Below are 18,833 nucleotides of genomic sequence, written 5' to 3'. Positions count from 1 at the left end.
TTAAAACAGAATTTCTCGAGGTTGCTGATATTCTTGTAACTAGTGTTGTTGAAGTATTCTTGAACCAACTATCCTCCTGTCTCAGGCTCCTTAGCATCTTCTACATACAAAATAGTATATTCTGGCCGGGCGTGGTGGCGCACGCTTGTAATCCCCACGCTTGGGAGGCTGAGACAGGGATTGTGCAGGTTTGAAGCCAGCCTCAGCTATGTAGTGAGGCTCTCAGCAACTTAGTGAGACCCTGTTTCCAAATAAAATGTGAAAAAGGTCTGGGAGTATAACCCGGAAGTAGAAAGCCTCTGGGTTCTACCCCCAGTACCACCACCAAAAAAAAAAAAAATAGTATATTCTGCAGAGAGAGATTTACTTCTCTCCAGTGAAGCATTTTGTTTCATTTTCTTGATAATTTCCCTGGCTTAAACCTCTAGTACCATGTTGAATAAATATAATGAAAATAGAAATCCTTGTTTGTTCTTGTTTTTAAGGTGAAAGCTTTCAGTCTTTCACTGTTAAATATGATGTTAACTGAAGTTTTCATAGATGTCTTTTTCATGATGAAGCTTCTTTCTATTTCTGGTTTAAGCATTTTTTCGTAAAAGGGTGTTAGATTTTGTTTGTTGTTGTTGTTTTGGTTTGGTTTTTTTTGGTGGTACTGGGGTTCCTGGAAACCCTTCTACCTCCGGGCTACACTCCCAGACCTATCTGTATCTTTTAAAATTATCTTTTGCTGGGCGTGGTGGCGCACGCTTGTAATCCCCGCGCTTGGGAGGCAGAGACAGGAGGATCGCGCAGGTTCGAAGCCAGCCGCGCGCGCTGGCTTAGGAGACCCTGTTTCCAAATATAAAAAAAAATGTAAAAATAGGTCTGGGAGTGTAGCCCGGAGGTAGAAGGGCTTCCAGGAACCCCAGTACCACAAAAAAAAAAAAAAAATTATCTTTTGTGTTTAGTTTTTATTGTGTTAATATTTTATTTTTCTATGTTAAGCCAACTATTCTTGGAACAAATCTCATGTTATATGTTGCTAGGTTGGGTTTGGTAATATTTTGCAAGGATTTTTACATCACGGGGCTGGTGGCACATGCTTGTAATCCCTGCGCTTGGGAGGTAGAGACAGGAGGATCGCGCTGGTTTAAGAGACGCTGTTTCAAAAAAAAAAAAAAAGGTCTGGGGAGTGTAGCCCGGAGGTAGAAGGGTTCCATTCCCAGTACCACCAAATTATACACACACACACACACACACACACACACACATACATACACTGGTCTACAGTTTCTTGTATTGCCTCTGTCTGATTTTTGTGGATAATACAAGAGTACTTTTTGGTGTATAGAAAATTTAAACTTTTTCTTTCCCCACAGAAAATGATCCACAGTCTATTTCTCATAAACTGTTCCGGTGACATATTTCTAGAGAAGCACTGGAAAAGTGTTGTGAGCCAGTCTGTCTGTGATTATTTCTTTGAAGCTCAGGAGAAAGCTGCTGACGTTGAAAATGTGCCACCTGTCATTTCAACGCCTCACCACTACCTCATCAGTATCTACCGGGATAAGCTCTTCTTTGTGTCTGTCATACAGACTGAAGTGCCACCTCTCTTTGTAATCGAGTTCCTACATCGAGTTGCTGATACTTTTCAGGTTGGTTATCCATCAGATCTTTCTAGCTTAAATGGCGCAAGTTATTTGGAGGGGAACACATGATCGTATTCTTTTATTACCCAGATTTTAATGTCTTTGCCTTCTCATTTATTTTTATTTTTATTTTATTTTTTATATATTTGGTACTGGGGATTGACCCAAGGGCATTCTACCTCCAAACCACAAACCACACTCCCAGTCCTATTCTTTTTTTTTTTTTTTTTTTTTTTTGGTGGTACTGGGGTTCCTGGAAGCCCTTCTACCTCCAGGCTACACTCCCAGACCTTTTTTGCATTTTGATTTGGAAACAGGGTCTCCTAAGCCAGCGCGCGCGGCTGGCTTCGAACCTGCGCGATCCTCCTGTCTCTGCCTCCCAAGCGCGGGGATTACAAGCATGCGCCACCACGCCCGTCCCAGTCCTATTTTTATTTTTATTTTTTTTGAAGCAAGATCTCACTAAGTTACTGAGGGTCTCAGTAAGACCCTTGCTGAGATTGCCTTCAAACCTGTGATCCTCCCATCTCAGTCTCCCAAGTATTGGGATTATAGGGGTTCACCACCATGCCCGCCACATCTTTCTTCTCGTAACTGCCACATCTTTCCTCTAGTAACTTAGCAGAAGTTAGACTATATACTCTGTATATAGTGGTACACATGGTAGCTCTGTTCACTATTGTTTACATGTATTACAAATAAATCATTAGAAAACAATAATGTCCTCCACATTCAATTCTCTGTATAGTCCCAAGATTTTTGTTGATTATGAACTCTTCTATAATTACCTTTTATTATTTTCTCTTGTCTTGCTGAATGTACCATATAATCTCAAACTTACCTATATGTGTGTGGGTGTAGTTTATCAAGGAAGGTTAAGTTTATAGTTCACATTCTAGTTTAATGTTTCAGTACTTTCTGGCATAATATGAAATAGGAATTCAGTTCAATCTAAAAATATTAAGAACTGGGCATGGTGGCACACACAATTTCAGTACTTGGGAGGCTGAAACAGTAGGATCGCAGGTTCAAAGCCAGCATTGGCAACTTAGCGATGCCCTCAGCAAATTAGCAAGACACTATTTCAAAATAAAAACTAAAGTAGGGCTGGGGATATAGATTGTAGGTACAGTGCCCCTGGGTTCAATTCCTACCACAACAAAGAAACTTTTAATTAATTTAAAACATAAAAAATTATGTTAATTTTAATTTAAAACAAAAAATTTAAAAATATAGAGGAATAATATTAGGGCTTTTTACCCTGTTTTACATTATTTCTAAATCATAAACAGTATGTTATGGTACTATAAGTTTATTCAGAATAAAAATTATTCAGCAAGCCTTCATGTTTCTGTTGTGCAATATCATGGATGTTTTGCTAGGACTACTTTGGTGAGTGTTCGGAGGCTGCGATTAAGGATAATGTGGTCATAGTATATGAGCTCTTGGAAGAAATGTTAGACAATGGATTTCCCCTGGCTACTGAATCTAACATTTTGAAGGAACTGATTAAACCACCAACAATTCTACGTTCTGTCGTCAACTCTATTACAGGTAGGATGAAAACATACCCTATTAGGAATTGAACAATTACAGTGTTTATAAACAACTCATTGTTGCTGATGATCTGACATACTATGGTAGTCCAGTTTGGCCAAAATTAAAGTTACTGGTACCGTTACAATGGTTATATATTTCTTTTCACTGAAAGAGACTAGAAAATAAATAATAAAGCCATGTGTGGTGGTGCATGCTTGTAATCCCAGCGCTTAGGAGGCTAAGACAGGAGGATTGCACAGGTGCGAAGCCAGCCTCAGCTACTTAGTGAGGCTCTCAGCAATTTAGTGAGACCCTGTTTCCAAATAAAATATAAAAATAGGTCTGGGAGTGTAGCTCAGGAGTAGACAGCTCCTGGATTCCATCCCCAGTACCACCAAAATAAATAGATAAATAAATAAAAATCAAATAATAAAGAACTTTTGGTTATTATTTTCTTTTCCATAAAAACCACATTACTATTACTGTTATTTAACAGTGATTAAGACAGAATAAATTATTTCATTTAATCTTAAAGAAGGCAGTGTATGATACCACTTAAACAGAATTTAGTCTATTTATAGACGGGCATTTTATTTACTTATTTTGTGGTACTAGGGGTGAGACCCAGGGACATTCTACCACCAAGCAATACCCCCAAACCCTATTTTGTTATTTTGTTAATTTTTGAAACATAGTCTCAGTAGATTGATGAGAGTTTCACTGTTTAACTGAGACTGTTTTTCAATTTACAATCTTTCTGTCTCAGCCTCCCTGAGATTACAGGTGTACGCCACCATGCCCAGCTTATAGATTTAGCATTTTAATGTTTAAGATAGTTTTATAGGAGCCAGGAGTGAGGCTGAGACAAGAGGATCACAGGTTTGAAGCCAGCCTCAGCAATTTAGTGAGGCCCCCCACAACTTAGTGAGACCCTTCTTCAAAATGAAAAATAAAATAGGGCTGGGGTGTACCTCAGAGATAGAATGCCCCTGGTCAACCCCCAATATCACACACACACACACACACAAAGTTCTTTTTTTTTTTAAGGTTAACAAAACTTGTTTTATTAACATTGTTTACCTAGAGACAGGTAAATAATAATGGTTTATCTTGCTTATGATAAATTTAAAGTTACAATAATACATGTGGACCTCTTCCCCCAGGCTAGAAAATAACCTGAGTCAAAATAGTGAGGAAATGTTCATGAATAATAACTATGATCCATACACAAATAATATACTGCCTCAGCGAATACAGACACACAACAGATGTCAGTCTGTTACTGAGGAAGTCCACTGGTACAGAAGTACAGATAAAAAGCCAAGAGAGGTATTGTAGTAAGAAAAATAAAAGACAACTTGGCACAAACTTTAATTTTTACCATTGATTTTTCTCTCACTATTTAAAAGTTAACTAAATGCTGGAGATGAAAACAAAACGAAACAAGAAACTTGAGGGAACAGGCAAGACACACAAAGTTTTATAGAGGCTGAATGTGGTGGTACATACCTGTAATCCCAGTACTTGGGAAGCTGAGACAGGAGAATCACAGCAACTTAGCAACAGTTTGTTTTTTTTGTTTTGTTTTGTTTTGTTTTTTTGCGGGACTGGGGATGGAACCCAGGGACATTCAACCTCCAAGTTACACTCCCTGCCCTATTTTTTATTCTTTATTTTGAAACAGGGTCTCACTAAGTTGCAGAGGGCCTAAGTAGCTGAGGCTGTCCGCGAACTGCAATCCTCCAGTTTCAGCCTCCCGAATGTTGGGATTACAAGCGTGCGCCATCACGCCTGGCTTAGCAAAACTCTTTTGTAAAAGAAAAAATGAATCTAGGCGTGGTGGCATATGCTTGTAATCTCAGTATCTTGGAGGCTGAGACAGAAGGATTGAAGGTTCATGACTAGCCTCAACAATCTAGTGAGGCCCTTTGCAACTTAGTGGGACCCTGTTTCAAAATAAAGAATAAAAAATATGGCAGGGGGTGTAGCCATCCCTAGATCCACAAAAAATAATATAATAATAAATAAAAAGAAAGTCCTTGAATGTTAGGGTAAATATTTATCGTTTTAAAATTTTGTTGGTATTTACTGGAGATAGAGTCCAGGGCCTGTGCCTGCTAATACCCTGCCTGTAAGTATTTATCTTTTATCATAAATCAGGTGGAAAAACATTGAAAGTTTTTGAGCAGGAAAATAACATGATCACTGTTTTTTAAAAATTCTTTTGAAGGGCAACATTTTGACAACAGAAATACCAATCATAAATAGATTACTAAATTACATATATAGTATGATTGCAATAGTATTTTAAAAGTACATTCCAAAGAAAGAAACATTATCAAAGTAGAAAAAATGCAATTTATTTGTGAGGAAAATGTTTAGAGAAATATGCTAAAATGTTAATGGTAATTGTATTTTGGTAGTAATAAAATAAACTTTTTAATCCACTTTTCTGAGCCACGCATGGTGGCATATGCCAGTAATCCCAGTACTTGGGGCTGAGACAGGAGGATCACAGGTTCAAGGACAGTCTCAGCAAGTAATGAGACTCTCATCAACCTGTGAGATCCTGCTTCAAAATAGAAATAAAATAGGGCTGGGAGTGTAGCTTAGAGGTAGAATGCCTCTGGATTCAATCCCCAATACCACACACACACACACACACACACACACACACAAATCCACTTTTCTAAACTTTTTAATCTTGAGGGGTGGTGGTAAGCATGTACAACTTTTGGGGTTTTTAAGTTAAAAATGTAAATTACTCAGAATATTAAGTCAGAGCTCAAGTATATGTGTTTTGGAAACACATATACTTTTTTTTTAAGTACATGTATCATTTTTTAAGACATGTATCATTTTACCAGGAAAAAACCAGGAATTAAGCATTAGCTATATTGTAACCAAATGGGAAGATGCTAGAGTATGTTCTTCCTGCATGGTGCCCGCTGAGGCCTGCTTGGCAGGTCTCCTGTGGAGTCCATCTGAATACTGAAGAGCTCAGTCACCTCTGTTCCCAGTGAAGACATTTTTCAGTAGCAGGTTTTGAAACATTTAGCATCTTTTTTTTCCAGTCCCTGGCAGTAGGGTGAGATTATGTTGCTGAGCCATTGGAATTAGATTTAGGTTACTGCTAATACAGGAAACAAAAAATAAGCAAATGTATTTACCTTGGTTTGGCAGGCAAACACAGGACCCCATGGCCTATTTCTGCCCTCTAGAAATCTGATCATACTAGTAAGGATATGTCTCCAGCAGTTCTGGAGACTGTCCACAACTTAAGTGAAAAAAAGTCCAAACTGAAAAAGCAACTAAAACATTTCCTTTTTCTTTCTGATACTTCCTTTTCAAATAACCATTTTACACATCAGCTTTGCTTTCTCCTTTCTCTAGGCAGTAGCAATGTTGGAGACACACTCCCCACTGGGCAGCTGTCCAACATCCCATGGCGCCGCGCAGGAGTAAAGTATACAAACAACGAGGCCTATTTTGATGTCGTTGAAGAAATAGATGCAATTATAGATAAATCAGGTAATTGTGTGCATGTAGTCTTATGGGGAAAAATTCAGCTGACACAGCCGAATAGAAAATTTAAATCCCTTGGCAGTGTGGTTTTAGCAGAAAGGCATTCATTTTCTAATGATTTATAAATCTGTTTATTTTGCACAGAGGTTACATATAATTATTATAACCACTAGTTTATATCTGCCAAACATTTCTAAATCAGAACTCATGATGCCTTACTTTGAGCCAGTTATTACCCTCATTCCTTTCCCTCACACTGTTTATTTATTCTAACATTCACTATATACTTGCCATAGTTTATACTAGTGCTACTACTTTATACCTAGGGAGGTGCTCTCTCTCTTGCGCTCTCTCTCTCGCTCTCTCTCTGTCTCTCTCTTCTGGGGATTGAACCCAGAGCCTCATGCATACTAGGCACGTATCCTACCTGTGAGCTACATCTCCAGCCCTTTTTAAATTGCTGAGTCTGGTTTCAGACTTGCATCCTCATCCATATAGGCTGCTTTCTAATTACTTTTTTTTTTTTTTTTTTTTTTTTTTGCGGGTCTGGGGGTGGAACCCAGAGGCACACCCCCTACCCTATTTTTTATTTATTTTGAAACCAGGCCTCACAATGTTACGGAGGGCCTGAGTAGGTGAGGCTGTCCACGAACCTCAATCCTCCAGTCTCAGCCTCCCGAATGCAAGGATTACAAGCAGGTGCCACCATGCCCGGCTTGTTCTTTATTTTCTTGAAACAGTAGTTGCAAACAGCCTCACTAAATATCAGAGGCTGTCCAATAACCATGATCATTCTATCTCAGCCTCCCAAATGCTTGAATTACAAGCATGTGCCACCATGCCAGCTTCTGATTACTTTTTTTTTTTTTTTTTTTTTTTTTTTTGCGGGTATGGGAATGGAACCCAGGGGCATTTGACCTCCAAGCTATACCCCCTGCCCTCTTTTTTGTTCTTTATTTTGAAACACGGTCTCACTAAATTGTGGAGGGCCTCACAACTAAGTAGCTGAGGCTATCTGCAAACCAGATCCCCTGGTCTCAGTCTCCCAAATGCTGGGTTACAAGCCTGCACCACCACGTTCAGCTTTCTGATTACTTTTTAATGAGAAAAAACAGTGATACTCTATTAGAGTCATACTTTGTTGAAAGGGTTGTTTTTGTTGTTTTCTGGGAATTTTTTGGGGGGGTCTAGTGATTGAACCAATACCATGCCCAGCTATAGAATTTTGTTATTAAAAATATCTACTTGAACCGGGCGTAGTGATGCAGGCTTGGATCCCATTCGGGAGGCTAAACCAGAGGATTGTGGTTTGCAGACAGCCTCAGCTACTCAGTGAGGCCCTCTGCAACTTAGTAAGACCCTGCTTCAAAATAAAGAATAAAAAATAGGGCAGGGGGTGTAGCTCAGAGGTCGAATGCCCCTGGGTTTCATCCCAAAACCCTCAACAACAACAACAAAAATCTACTTGTAAGCTGGGCATGATGAGGCACATACTTGGGAGGCTGAGATAGGAGGATCGCAGGTTCATGGCCAGCCTCAGCTACTTAGTGAGACCCTTTGTAACTTAGTGAGATCCTGTTTCAAAATAAAGAATAAAAGCCAGGCGTGGTGGCGCACGCTTGTAATCCCTGCACTTGGGAGGCTGAGACAGGAGGATCGCGCAGGTTCGAAGCCAGCCATGCGCGCTGGCTTAGGAGACCCTATTTCCAAATAAAAATGTAAAAATAGGTCTGGGAATGTAGCCCGGAGGTAGAAGGGCTTCCAGGAACCCCAGTACCACCAAAAAAAAAAAAAAAAAATAGGTCTGGGAGTGTAGCCCAGAGGATATGTATATGTGTGTGTGTGTGTGTGTGTGTGTGTGTGTGTGTGTGTATAATTTGTGCCAGATGAGGTGGCATGTGCCTATAATCCTATTCCCTGGGAGGATAGCAGGTTCAAGGGCAGTGCACAGTAACTTTGACCTTGTTTCATAATAAGAAATTAAAAAGGACTGAGGATAAGCCAGGTGTGATGGTGCACACTTACAGTAGGAGAACTTATAGTTTCATAGCCAGCCTTAGCAACTAAGTAAAGTCCTTTGCAACTTAGTGATGCCCTGTTTCAAAATAAAAACAAAATAAGGCTGTGGGTATAGCTCAGGTAGAATGCCCCTGGTTTAATCCCAGTACTACAGGGGGAAAAAAAAAAAAGGGAGTGGGTATAAAGCTTAGAGGTAGAGTGCCTCTGGGTTCGATATTTAGTGCTACAAAGACAAAACAAAACAAATCTATTTATAGCCTCACCTCTGGGCTACACTCCCAGACCTATTTTTAATATTTTATTTGGAAACAGGTTCTCTTAAGCCAGCGAGGCTGGCTTCGAACCTGCGCGACCCTCCTGTCTCCGCCTCCCAAGAGCGGGGATTACAAGCATGCGCCACCACGCCCGGCATAGCCTCACATTTTATTTATTTATTTATTTATTTTAATTTATATATTATTTTTGGTGGTACTGGGGTTCCTGGAAGCCCTTCTACCTCTGGGCTACACTCCCATACCTATTTTATATTTTTAAATTTGGAAACAGGGTCTCTTAAGCCAGCGAGGCTGGCTCCGAACCAGCACGATCCTCCTGTCTCCGCCTCCCAAGCGCGGGGATTACAAGTGTGCGCCACCACGCCCGGCTTAGCCTCACATTTTATACTTAAGGAAACTAAGGTTAACAAGGGTTGAGTGGCCTGATCAAGGTCACAGCTAGTTGATATGTAAAGATAACTTCTCGTGAATCACATAGACAATATCTTTCCTTTGGTGAATGCCCTTTCCATTATAACATTAGTAATGTCTCACCCTCCTGTATATAAAACATATAAAAACTCATATTGAGCTGGGCATAGTGGTTTACACTTCTAATCCCAGTACATAGGAGGCTGAAATAGGAGGATGGCACATTCACATTCACAGCCAGCGTCAGCAACTTAATGAGACCCTGTTTCAAAATAAAGAATTAGAAATAGGTCTGGGAGTGTAGCCCGGAGGTAGCATGCCCCTGGGTTTCATCCCCAGTACCACACACACACACACACACACACACACACACACACAATCACAATGACAAATTTTATAGACAGTGGAATATAATAGATTAAGAAAAATACAAAGATGATGAGCATGGTGGCACATTTTCTGTGATCCTAGTACTTGGGAGGCTGAGACAGGAGGATAGCAGGTTCAAGGTCAGCTTCAGCAACTTAGGCTCTCAGTAACCTAGCAAGACCCCATTTCTTTTTTTTTTTTTTTTTTTTCTTTTTCTTTTTTGGTGGTACTGGGGTTTCTGGAAGCCCTTCTACCTCTGGGCTACACTCCCAGACCTATTTTATTTTTGGAAACAGGGTCTCTTAAGCCAGCATGGCTGGCTTCAAACCTGCACGATCCTCCTGTCTCTGCCTCCCAAGTGCGGGGATTACAAACGTGCGCCACCACACCCGGCACAAGACCCCATTTCAAAAACAAAAACAAAACAAAAAAATATAAAATGCTACAGGTGTAGCTTGGAGATAGAATGTCCCAGGGTTCAATCCCCAGTACTACCCAAAAAAAGCTGTTGAACTGGCTTGTTTTTGTCCACTGACCTGTTAATAGAAGTGCAAAGCTTTGGTCATTCTTACCCAGGGCTATCTCTGTTACTCCAGATGTAGTGATAGTGCTAATAAAGGCCCAGATTCTATTGCTGTATCACTCTTTCTTTCTTCAGGATCTACAGTCTTTGCAGAAATTCAGGGAGTCATTGATGCTTGCATTAAGCTATCTGGAATGCCTGATCTCTCTCTCTCTTTTATGGTAAGTGTTTTGTTTTGTTTTATGGTGCCCAGATTGAACCTAGAGGCATTCTACCTCCAAGCTAACACTCCCTGCCCAATTTTTTATTCTTTATTTTGAAACTGGGTCTCACTGAGTTGCAGAGGGCCTCACTAAGTAGCTAAGGCTGGCCCCAAACCTAATACTCCTGTCTCAGCCTCCCAAGTACTGGGATTACAAGCATGTGCCACCATGCCTGGTTTATGGTAAGTTTTCTTATCCTTTTTTATAGCTTCTTCCATTCCTAATACATATGAAAGATCTCAGAAATACTCCTAGCACAATTTCCCCATATAGTAGCATATATAAGGAATGCAGTTTTCATGGAAAGGCTGAGAGGTATTTACCTGTGTGTGCTAGAAGCAACTTAAAATTGGCTGACTGAGTTGGACTTGGTGGCATACACATGTAATCCCAGTAACTTGGCAGGCTGAGACAGGATAATCACAAGTTCAGGGCCAGCATCAGCAACTTAGCCAGACCTTATTTATTTATTTATTTATTTATTTATTTATTTAGCGGAACTGGAGATGGAACCCAGGGACATTCTACCTCCAAGCTACACCCCCAGCCCTATTTTTTATTCTTTATTTTGAAACAGGGTCTCACTGAATTCCAAAGGGCCTCACAAAGTAGTAGCTGAGGCTGTCCTCAAGCTGCAATCCTCCTGTCTCAGCCTCCCAAATGCTGGGATTACAAGCATGCACCACCATGCCTGGTGGCCAGACCCTATTTAAAAATAAAAAAGGCTTGAAGTTGGGCATGGTGGCACATGCTTGTAATCTTATATTTGTGAGGCTGAGACAGGAGGATTGCAGGTTCAAAGACAGCTTCAGCAACTTAGACCCTATTGCAAAATAAAAAGTAAAATAGGGCTGGAGCATAGTTCAGAGCCAGAATGCCCTTGAGTTCAATCCCCAGTACCAAAAAAAGAGGTTTTGAGGTATAAGTTGGAGGTAGAATTGTCCGGGATTCAATCTCCAGTACCAAAAATGGGGGAGTAGGGGACTGATTTCTGCAAATCTCCAGTGTCCTTTGTACTAAGTAATTGTTTTGCTAATACAGTCAGCCAAGCAGAGTTGGCACAGGCCTATAATCCCAGTACTTGGGAGGCTGAGACAGGAGGATCACAGGTTGAGGCCAGCCTTAGCAACCTAATGAGGCCCTTAGCAACTTAGTGAACCCCTGTTTCAAAATAAAAAAGTGCTGGGGATGTAGCTTAGGGGTAGAGTGCTTCTGGGTTCAATCCCAGTACCCCCCCAGAAAAAATGGACACTGGCCTTTTGTATCATTTTTAGACTCAGCATGTTTATCCTTTAGTTCTTTTTATTTTTTTATTTTTTGGTAGTACTAGCAATTGAATCCAGGGGTACTCTAGTACTGAGCTACACCCAAGCCTTTTGTTTTATTTTATTTTGATGCAGGGGGGTCTCACTGAGTTGCTGAGACTGGCCTTAAATATGCAATCTCTCATTCCTCTGCTTCCCAAGTAGCTGGGATTACAAACATACTCCTCTCTACCTGCCTGCCTTTTAAGTTCTTTGAACTTAAGGTTTTTTTCAGCCATGGAATAGAAATACTATATGCCTCATAATTATTAAATCTTAAGTAAAGAGCTGGGTGTGTTGGGCATGATTGTAATCCCAGTACTTGGGAGGCTGATACAGAAGAATCACAGGTTTGAGTACTGCCTCAGGAACTAGTGAGACTCTCATTACCCTAATGAGACTCTCTTTCAAAATAAAATCTGGCCGTGGTGGCGCACGCTTGTAATCTCCGTGCTTGGGAGGTAGAGACAGGAGGATCGTGCAGGCTCAAAGCCAGCCGTGATGGCTTAAGAGACCCTGTTTCCAAATAAAAATATAAAAATAGGTTGGGAGTGTAGCCCGGAGGTAGAAGGGTTTCCAGAAACCCCAGTACCACCAAAATAAATAAATAAATAAATAAATAAATAAATAATATAATAAATATTATATATTTTAATATATTATTATTTATATATATTAAATATATTAATATTTTAATATATTATAATAATAAAATAATAATAAAAATAAAATAGGGCTGGGGTGTAGCTCAGAGGTAGAATGTCCATGGTTCAATCCCCAGTACTGCACGCACACAAAAATTAAACTAAAGTAACATATATAAAATATTTCCAAACTGTAAAGCATTGGGAAACTAAGGTTGTACTGATGTGGTCATAATAAGCTCCTCCATAAATGACTTTTTTTCTTGGAGGGCGCCTTTTATTTTCTCATAATATCTGAGCTTGGCCATAGTCATTATACTCTATGACTGTGGCTGTCTTCTGTTTTCCTGGTAGAACCCAAGGCTTCTGGATGATGTCAGCTTCCACCCTTGCATCCGGTTCAAGCGTTGGGAATCTGAACGAGTTTTGTCCTTTATTCCTCCAGATGGAAATTTCCGACTCATATCGTACCGTGTCAGCTCACAGAAGTATGTTGATGCATTAACCAGACTCCGTCATCCTATGTCAGTGTGCCGAGTAGCGCTGTTTTTCCTGCTTCATTCTAACACTTTGGTGCTTCAGTTCATCACTGCTCTCTTGACATGGCTCACCATGAGCACAGTGAGAGCTCGTGAAATTATGTGCCTAAAATAATAAGCATACTTTGAATCTGAGTATAAAAAAGTAAAATGTGAGACTGTAGTAAAAATCTGTAGCCAAGAACAGGCAATCTCAAAGTCAGTTTCAAAAAACTAGAAAACAACTGGGGGAATAGCTGGGATGTATAATGCCCAAATCAGAAAGATGGAGGGAGAGAGGGAGTAACGTAATACATGGATAACATAAGACAAGACTCAAAAGTTGAGAAATTGTTTCTTTGTTCTTAGCATCTAGGAATTGTTTTGGTAAATATAAAAATTCTTTTAGGCCGGGCGTGGTGGCACACGCTTGTAATCCCCGCGCTTGGGAGGCAGAGATAGGAGGATCGCGCAGGTTCGAAGCCAGCCGTGCTGGCATAGGAGACCCTGTTTCCAAAAATAAAAAAGTATAAAATAGGTCTGGGAGTGTAGCCGGGTGGTAGAAGGGTTTCCAGGAACCCCAGTACCACCAAAAAATAAATAAATAAATAAATAATTATTTTACCAGTAGGATCTTCATTCATTCATTTTTAAAACTATCCCATTTGCCCCAAGTGTTTATACTATAATTAAACTTCAGGTTTCTGTCTTGGTTTACATATTTACTCTGAGAACTCATCCGTTTCTAGCGCACTGGTACCAGGACAGATGCTGAATTTGTAGTTCTAAGGTCTAGAGGCTTGTTATGGAGTTGGAGGCAGGGTAGAATACTTCGGAGTGAGGTTTTCAGGCCATTTCCGAGCTGTCCCACACCATTGATTATGTATACATGTGCTTTTGTGTCTTTCTCTCATCTTTTTTAGTCTAGTGGCAATACCAGTGTATGTGAAACACAGTATCAGCTTTAAGGAAAACAGTTCTTGTGGCAGATTTGATGTAACAATCGGACCAAAGCAGAATATGGGAAAAACAATTGAAGGAATTACAGTGACAGTCCACATGCCAAAAGTTGTGCTGAATATGAACCTGACACCAACACAAGGCGGTTACACATTTGATCCAGTCACCAAGGTACAGCCACGCCAAAGCAAGAGTGAGCAAGTGTTGCTGCAGTCTGTTTTGTGATTGGGGAAGGGAATGGTTAGTTTGTATAAAAAGTAAAAATCCTATAAATCCTGGAGAGCATACTGTGCTGTGCTTCTGTGGCTGGCCCTGAAGGGACTCCTGCATCTGCTACTGAGCAGGTGAATAGAAGAGTGAGATTCACCCAGTTCTTTTCCACAGCAGAGTGTGTGTGTGTGTGTGTGTGTGTGTGTGTGTGTGTGTTTGCTGGAGATTGAACCCAAGGGGCATTCTACCTCCAAGCTATACTCCCAGCCCTATTTTATTTTTATTTGGAAACAAGGGTCTCGCTAGATTAATGAGTTGTCTCAATACTTTTTGAGGCTGTCCTCGAGCCTGTGATCTTCCTGTCTCCACCTCCTAAGGCCTGGGATTGCAGGAGCCAGCCACCTCACCTGGCTCACAGCGTTCTTTACTAATCCATTGGTAATCCAGAGTCTCCCTGCACTATCTCATGAAAATGAAGGATGAAGTAAAAGCTTTTTTTTTGTAACAGTACTGGGGATAGAATTCAGGGGCATTCTACCTCTGAGCTATACCCCCATTCCTATTTAATCTTTTTTTTTTTTTCAAAACGGGGTCTCACTTTAGTTGCAAAGGGTCTCGCTAAGTAGCTGAGGCTGTCTGCAAACCACAATCCTCTGGCCTCGGTCTCAGCCTCCCAAATGCTGGGATTAGAAAAAAACTTTCAGGAAGAGAAAAACACGTGGTAGCACACGCTTGCAATCCCAGCATTTGGGAGCATGAGACAAAAGGATCGTGGTTCGCTGACACCCTGTTTCAAATAAAGAATAAAAAATAGGACTAGGGTTGTAGCTTAGAGGTAGTATGCCCCTGGGTTCAATCCTCATTAATAGGGGAAAAAGTAAAACAGAAAAACATGTAGATATAAGAAGACATGATAATCTGTTATTAGATTTCCTGTAGAACTTGGTTAAGAGCTGTTTCTTTTTAACTTAAAAGTGGCATACATACACTTCATAGGGGATATCGGTTTGAAAAGCTGCTTCTTCACCTGCCTTCCATGGAATACCTCTAGGAGAAACTTTACAGAGAATTGCAAAAGATGGTTTTCTCTGAGTCATTGAGGTGGCTGATAGATAAAAAGGTATATTTTTAAATAAAAGCATAGAATGTTAAAAATCATCTCACCTAGTCTCTAAGGATTCAAAGAACCTTCCCTGAGACTACATAAGACTCTGCAGGGGTTCTAGATCCTTGACCCTTAATCCCAGTATCCATACTAACAACTTCTTTTTTTTTTTTTTTTTTGGTGGTACTGGGGGTGGAACCCAGAGGCTTTCTACCTCCAGGCTATACTCCCAGACCCATTTTATATTTTATTTGGAAACAGGGTCTCACTAAGTTGCTGAGAGCCTCACTAAGTAGCTGAGGCTGGCTTCTAAACTTTAATGTCCTCATTGTAAACAGAAGGCAAAATGTGCTTCACATGCTCCAGTGAGATGACATATGAGAAGTGCTGAGGCACAGTGCTGAATTCAAAAGCAAATTCTCGACATATGTCCATTCTCTGTCGTCACTCCCCATTCAGAATCCCAGGGCTAATGAGCGATAAACTGATTGTGGATACTAGGTTTCCTGTTTCCAAGACGCTGTGCTTCATTTTATATAAGTTATGGCGAGGTGTGGCGGTGCAAGCTTGTAATCCCAGTATTTGGGGGCTCACAGATTCAAGCCCAGCCTCAACAGTTTAGTGAGGCCCTCTGCAAGTTAGTGAGACCCTGTTTCAAAATAAAAGAATAAAATTGGGCTGGGGGTATAACTCAGAGGTAGACTGTCCTGGGGTTCCATCCCCTGTACCATAAAATAATAAAAAAGTTTATGATGTCTTTAAACCTTGCCTTTGATCATTTGGCTTTAACAAATGGTTCAGGTTGTTTTTGACTTTGTCTTTTTAAGGTACTAACATGGGATGTGGGGAAAATTACTCCACAAAAGCTCCCAAGTCTTAAAGGACTGGTCAATTTACAGTCTGGAGCACCCAAGCCAGAAGAGAATCCAAGCCTCAACATACAGTTCAAGATTCAGCAGCTCGCTATTTCAGGTAAGAAGTCTCACATGTGCTTATGGATAATTAAGTTTTACTGAGGTCAATTATTAGGAGCTTAGAAGAGTAACAAACGTTCCCATTCTAGAAAGAGCAAAACTCCAGTGTGCTTTCTACACGGTACTATACGCCCAGATGCCAAGGATTTGGAGAGCACACATTTCACACACAACTCTTTCACCCCTGCCCTCATTTTAATACCGGAAGGAGTCACATTCACAGAAAGTAGAATTACGCTTAACAAAATCCCTGCCCACATGGGGCTCTTAACCGAGGCCGTTCCCCTACAGTATGACAATTTGTTAATAGGAAAAGAGACAGTGGCTCCACAAGGTGGAAGGGACGCTGGTTAAGTAAGATTTACTTTATATAAAGGGCACACTGCAAGCCGGGCGTGGTGGGCACGCTTGTAATCCCAGCATTTGGGAGGCTGAGACAGGAGGATCGCAGTTCGCAGACAGCCTCAGCTATTTAGTGAGGCCCTCTGCAACTCAATGAGACCCTGTTTCAAAAATAAAGAATAAAAAATAGGGCTGGGGGTGTAGCTCGGAGGTCGAATGCCCCTGGGTTCCATCCCCAGTACCACAAACAAATTATAAAGGGCACATTGCCAAACAAATATTGGACTCTATTATTTCTATAATAATAACATTGTTTCATTCTTTTTGACACAGGCTTAAAAGTAAACCGTTTGGACATGTATGGGGAGAAATATAAGCCATTTAAAGGAGTCAAATATGTCACAAAAGCCGGAAAGTTCCAAGTGAGGACATGAGAAGAGGCCACAATCCCTCAAGATCAGTTTGTTTTCCAAGTGTCATTACAATTTACTCTTAGGTACCAAGTGGATGGGAATAAATATTCTAGTTAAAGCATTTGTGTCAAGCTACAGACCACTAACAAAAGTTGCTTAGTAATCGATGTAGGGTTCATAAAGAGCTTTAAGCTAAGGAAACTTTTCTAAGGACTTAGCTTATTTTGTATCTTCACGTAGGAAGCTTGTGGAGGTGATTTCTTCCATAGGTGGTACCAGCTGGACGCTGCACACTGTAGCAGTGAAGGCAGAAGGCTACAGCGATGCTCTCTCCTAGAGCAAGAAACTGGTCTCACCCAGCAGAAACTGATGTGATATCAGGTGCAGCCCAGTGTACTACCTTCTGATCCTAGCCATCCCCAGTCAGTATGTCCTCACAGGAGATTCCCCACCCCAGAAGTTTACAGAACTGCCTCTTCCAAGTGTTTGCCTTATTCAGCTCTTCACTTGTGCCATTAAGCAAGCACTGTAGCAAAGCCACCTCCACACGGCCCAGCAGGGAGCGCCGCTGCTCCATGCTCCATCCTCACTGTACTTGGTATTGTATTTTTTATAAATAAGATTTTTATGTAAAGTTCAGATTTTGATTTAAAAGACCTTGCTGCAGTAGATACCATCTCAATTTTGTGCCATCCAATTAGCTGTTAGATAGCACAGTAGTAATCATTTGTATCAAAGGGGCAAATGCTTTATTAAGGTGACAAAAGGGAACGCTATTTCTGCTTTTAAGGAAGTTATTGCCAGCACAACTATTCGTGCTTTTAAGCAAATTAAAGTAGTAAAAGAGAAACTTAAGCCTTTACCATCTCCTTGCTTTATATAATTTTAATCTAACATTCCTTAAACTATAGTTGGCGTAAAAGCCCTCATACCCTACCTAGTTCAGCAAAAGTAGGAAAAATATATCTGCCTCACTAGCATATCTTTTTAAATATTTTGTCGTGTGTGTGTGTGTGTGTGTGTGTGTGTGTGTGTGTGTGTGTGTGTGTTTTACTGGGGATTAAACCCAGGGGCATTTGTTTCTGAGCTACACTCCCAGCTCTTTTTATTTTTTATTTTGAAACAAGAGCTCACGGAGTTGCTGAAGCTGGACTCAAACCTGCTATCCTCCTGTCTCAGCCTCCCGAGTACTGGGATTACCAGCAGTGTGCACCACTGCACCCAGCTAATATCTTGTACCTTTTTGTTTGTATTCTTTTTTTTTTTTTCTTTCGGTGGTGGTACCTGGGATTGAATTCAGGAGCATTCTACCTCCAAGCTACATCACCCTTTTTATGTTGTTTGTTTTGAAACAGTATCTCAAGGTTGCCAACAGTCTCACTACATTGCTGAGGCTGTTCTCAAGCCTGCAGTCCTCCTGTCTCAGCCTTCCTTACCAGGATTACAGGTGTGCACCACTGCGCTCAGCGTTGCATTCATACAGGGTGGGATTTGCCTTCATCACTTTTCTTTAGGGAAACTCCATTTCATACTCTATGTGTCTCAAGGCTATACCGATAGATTCCTTCCTGAAACTATCACAGTTTTCACTGTAGTACTTAACTGTCTTTACTGACAAAATACATGAAAGAACCTTATGCTGAGGCAGAAACACAACCCTCAGTGACGGCTGTGCTTCCGTGCCAGTCATCACAGTTGGAAGGTCGCTATATGTTGCAGTGTTTCACTCAACTTTATTGGCGTGGTAGTCCTTGCCCAGTTATTTTTCTCATCAGATATAAACAAATAAAGCTTAGATTCCCAAAGTTGCT

At 40.7% G+C, this 18,833-nt stretch overlaps 1 protein-coding gene across 2 annotated transcripts; it reads left to right on the top strand.

Annotated features, from left to right (window-relative positions):
• Positions 1 to 1,361: 1,361 nt before the first annotated feature.
• On the top strand, positions 1,362 to 17,043 carry AP3M1 (adaptor related protein complex 3 subunit mu 1; the record flags this gene model as incomplete). Of its 2 annotated transcripts, none has more annotated exons than XM_080694395.1 (8): positions 1,362 to 1,634; positions 3,011 to 3,024; positions 6,565 to 6,698; positions 10,425 to 10,510; positions 12,855 to 12,988; positions 13,942 to 14,149; positions 16,121 to 16,265; positions 16,943 to 17,043. In XM_080694395.1, the coding sequence occupies 8 exons, from the start codon at positions 1,362 to 1,364 to the stop codon at positions 17,041 to 17,043; spliced, it is 1,095 nt and encodes a 364-aa protein (XP_080550521.1). The 2 variants fall into 2 exon arrangements, with proteins under 2 accessions (XP_080550521.1, XP_080550520.1); XM_080694394.1 differs by having other exon boundaries at positions 3,011 to 3,182; positions 6,561 to 6,698.
• Positions 17,044 to 18,833: the final 1,790 nt, after the last annotated feature.

This window comes from Muscardinus avellanarius (genome assembly GCF_963383645.1).
Source record: "Muscardinus avellanarius genome assembly, chromosome: 4".
NCBI lineage: Eukaryota > Metazoa > Chordata > Mammalia > Rodentia > Gliridae > Muscardinus > Muscardinus avellanarius.
The sequence above is the reverse complement of the archived record's forward strand: the minus strand, read 5'-3'. Positions and strand labels throughout refer to the sequence as shown.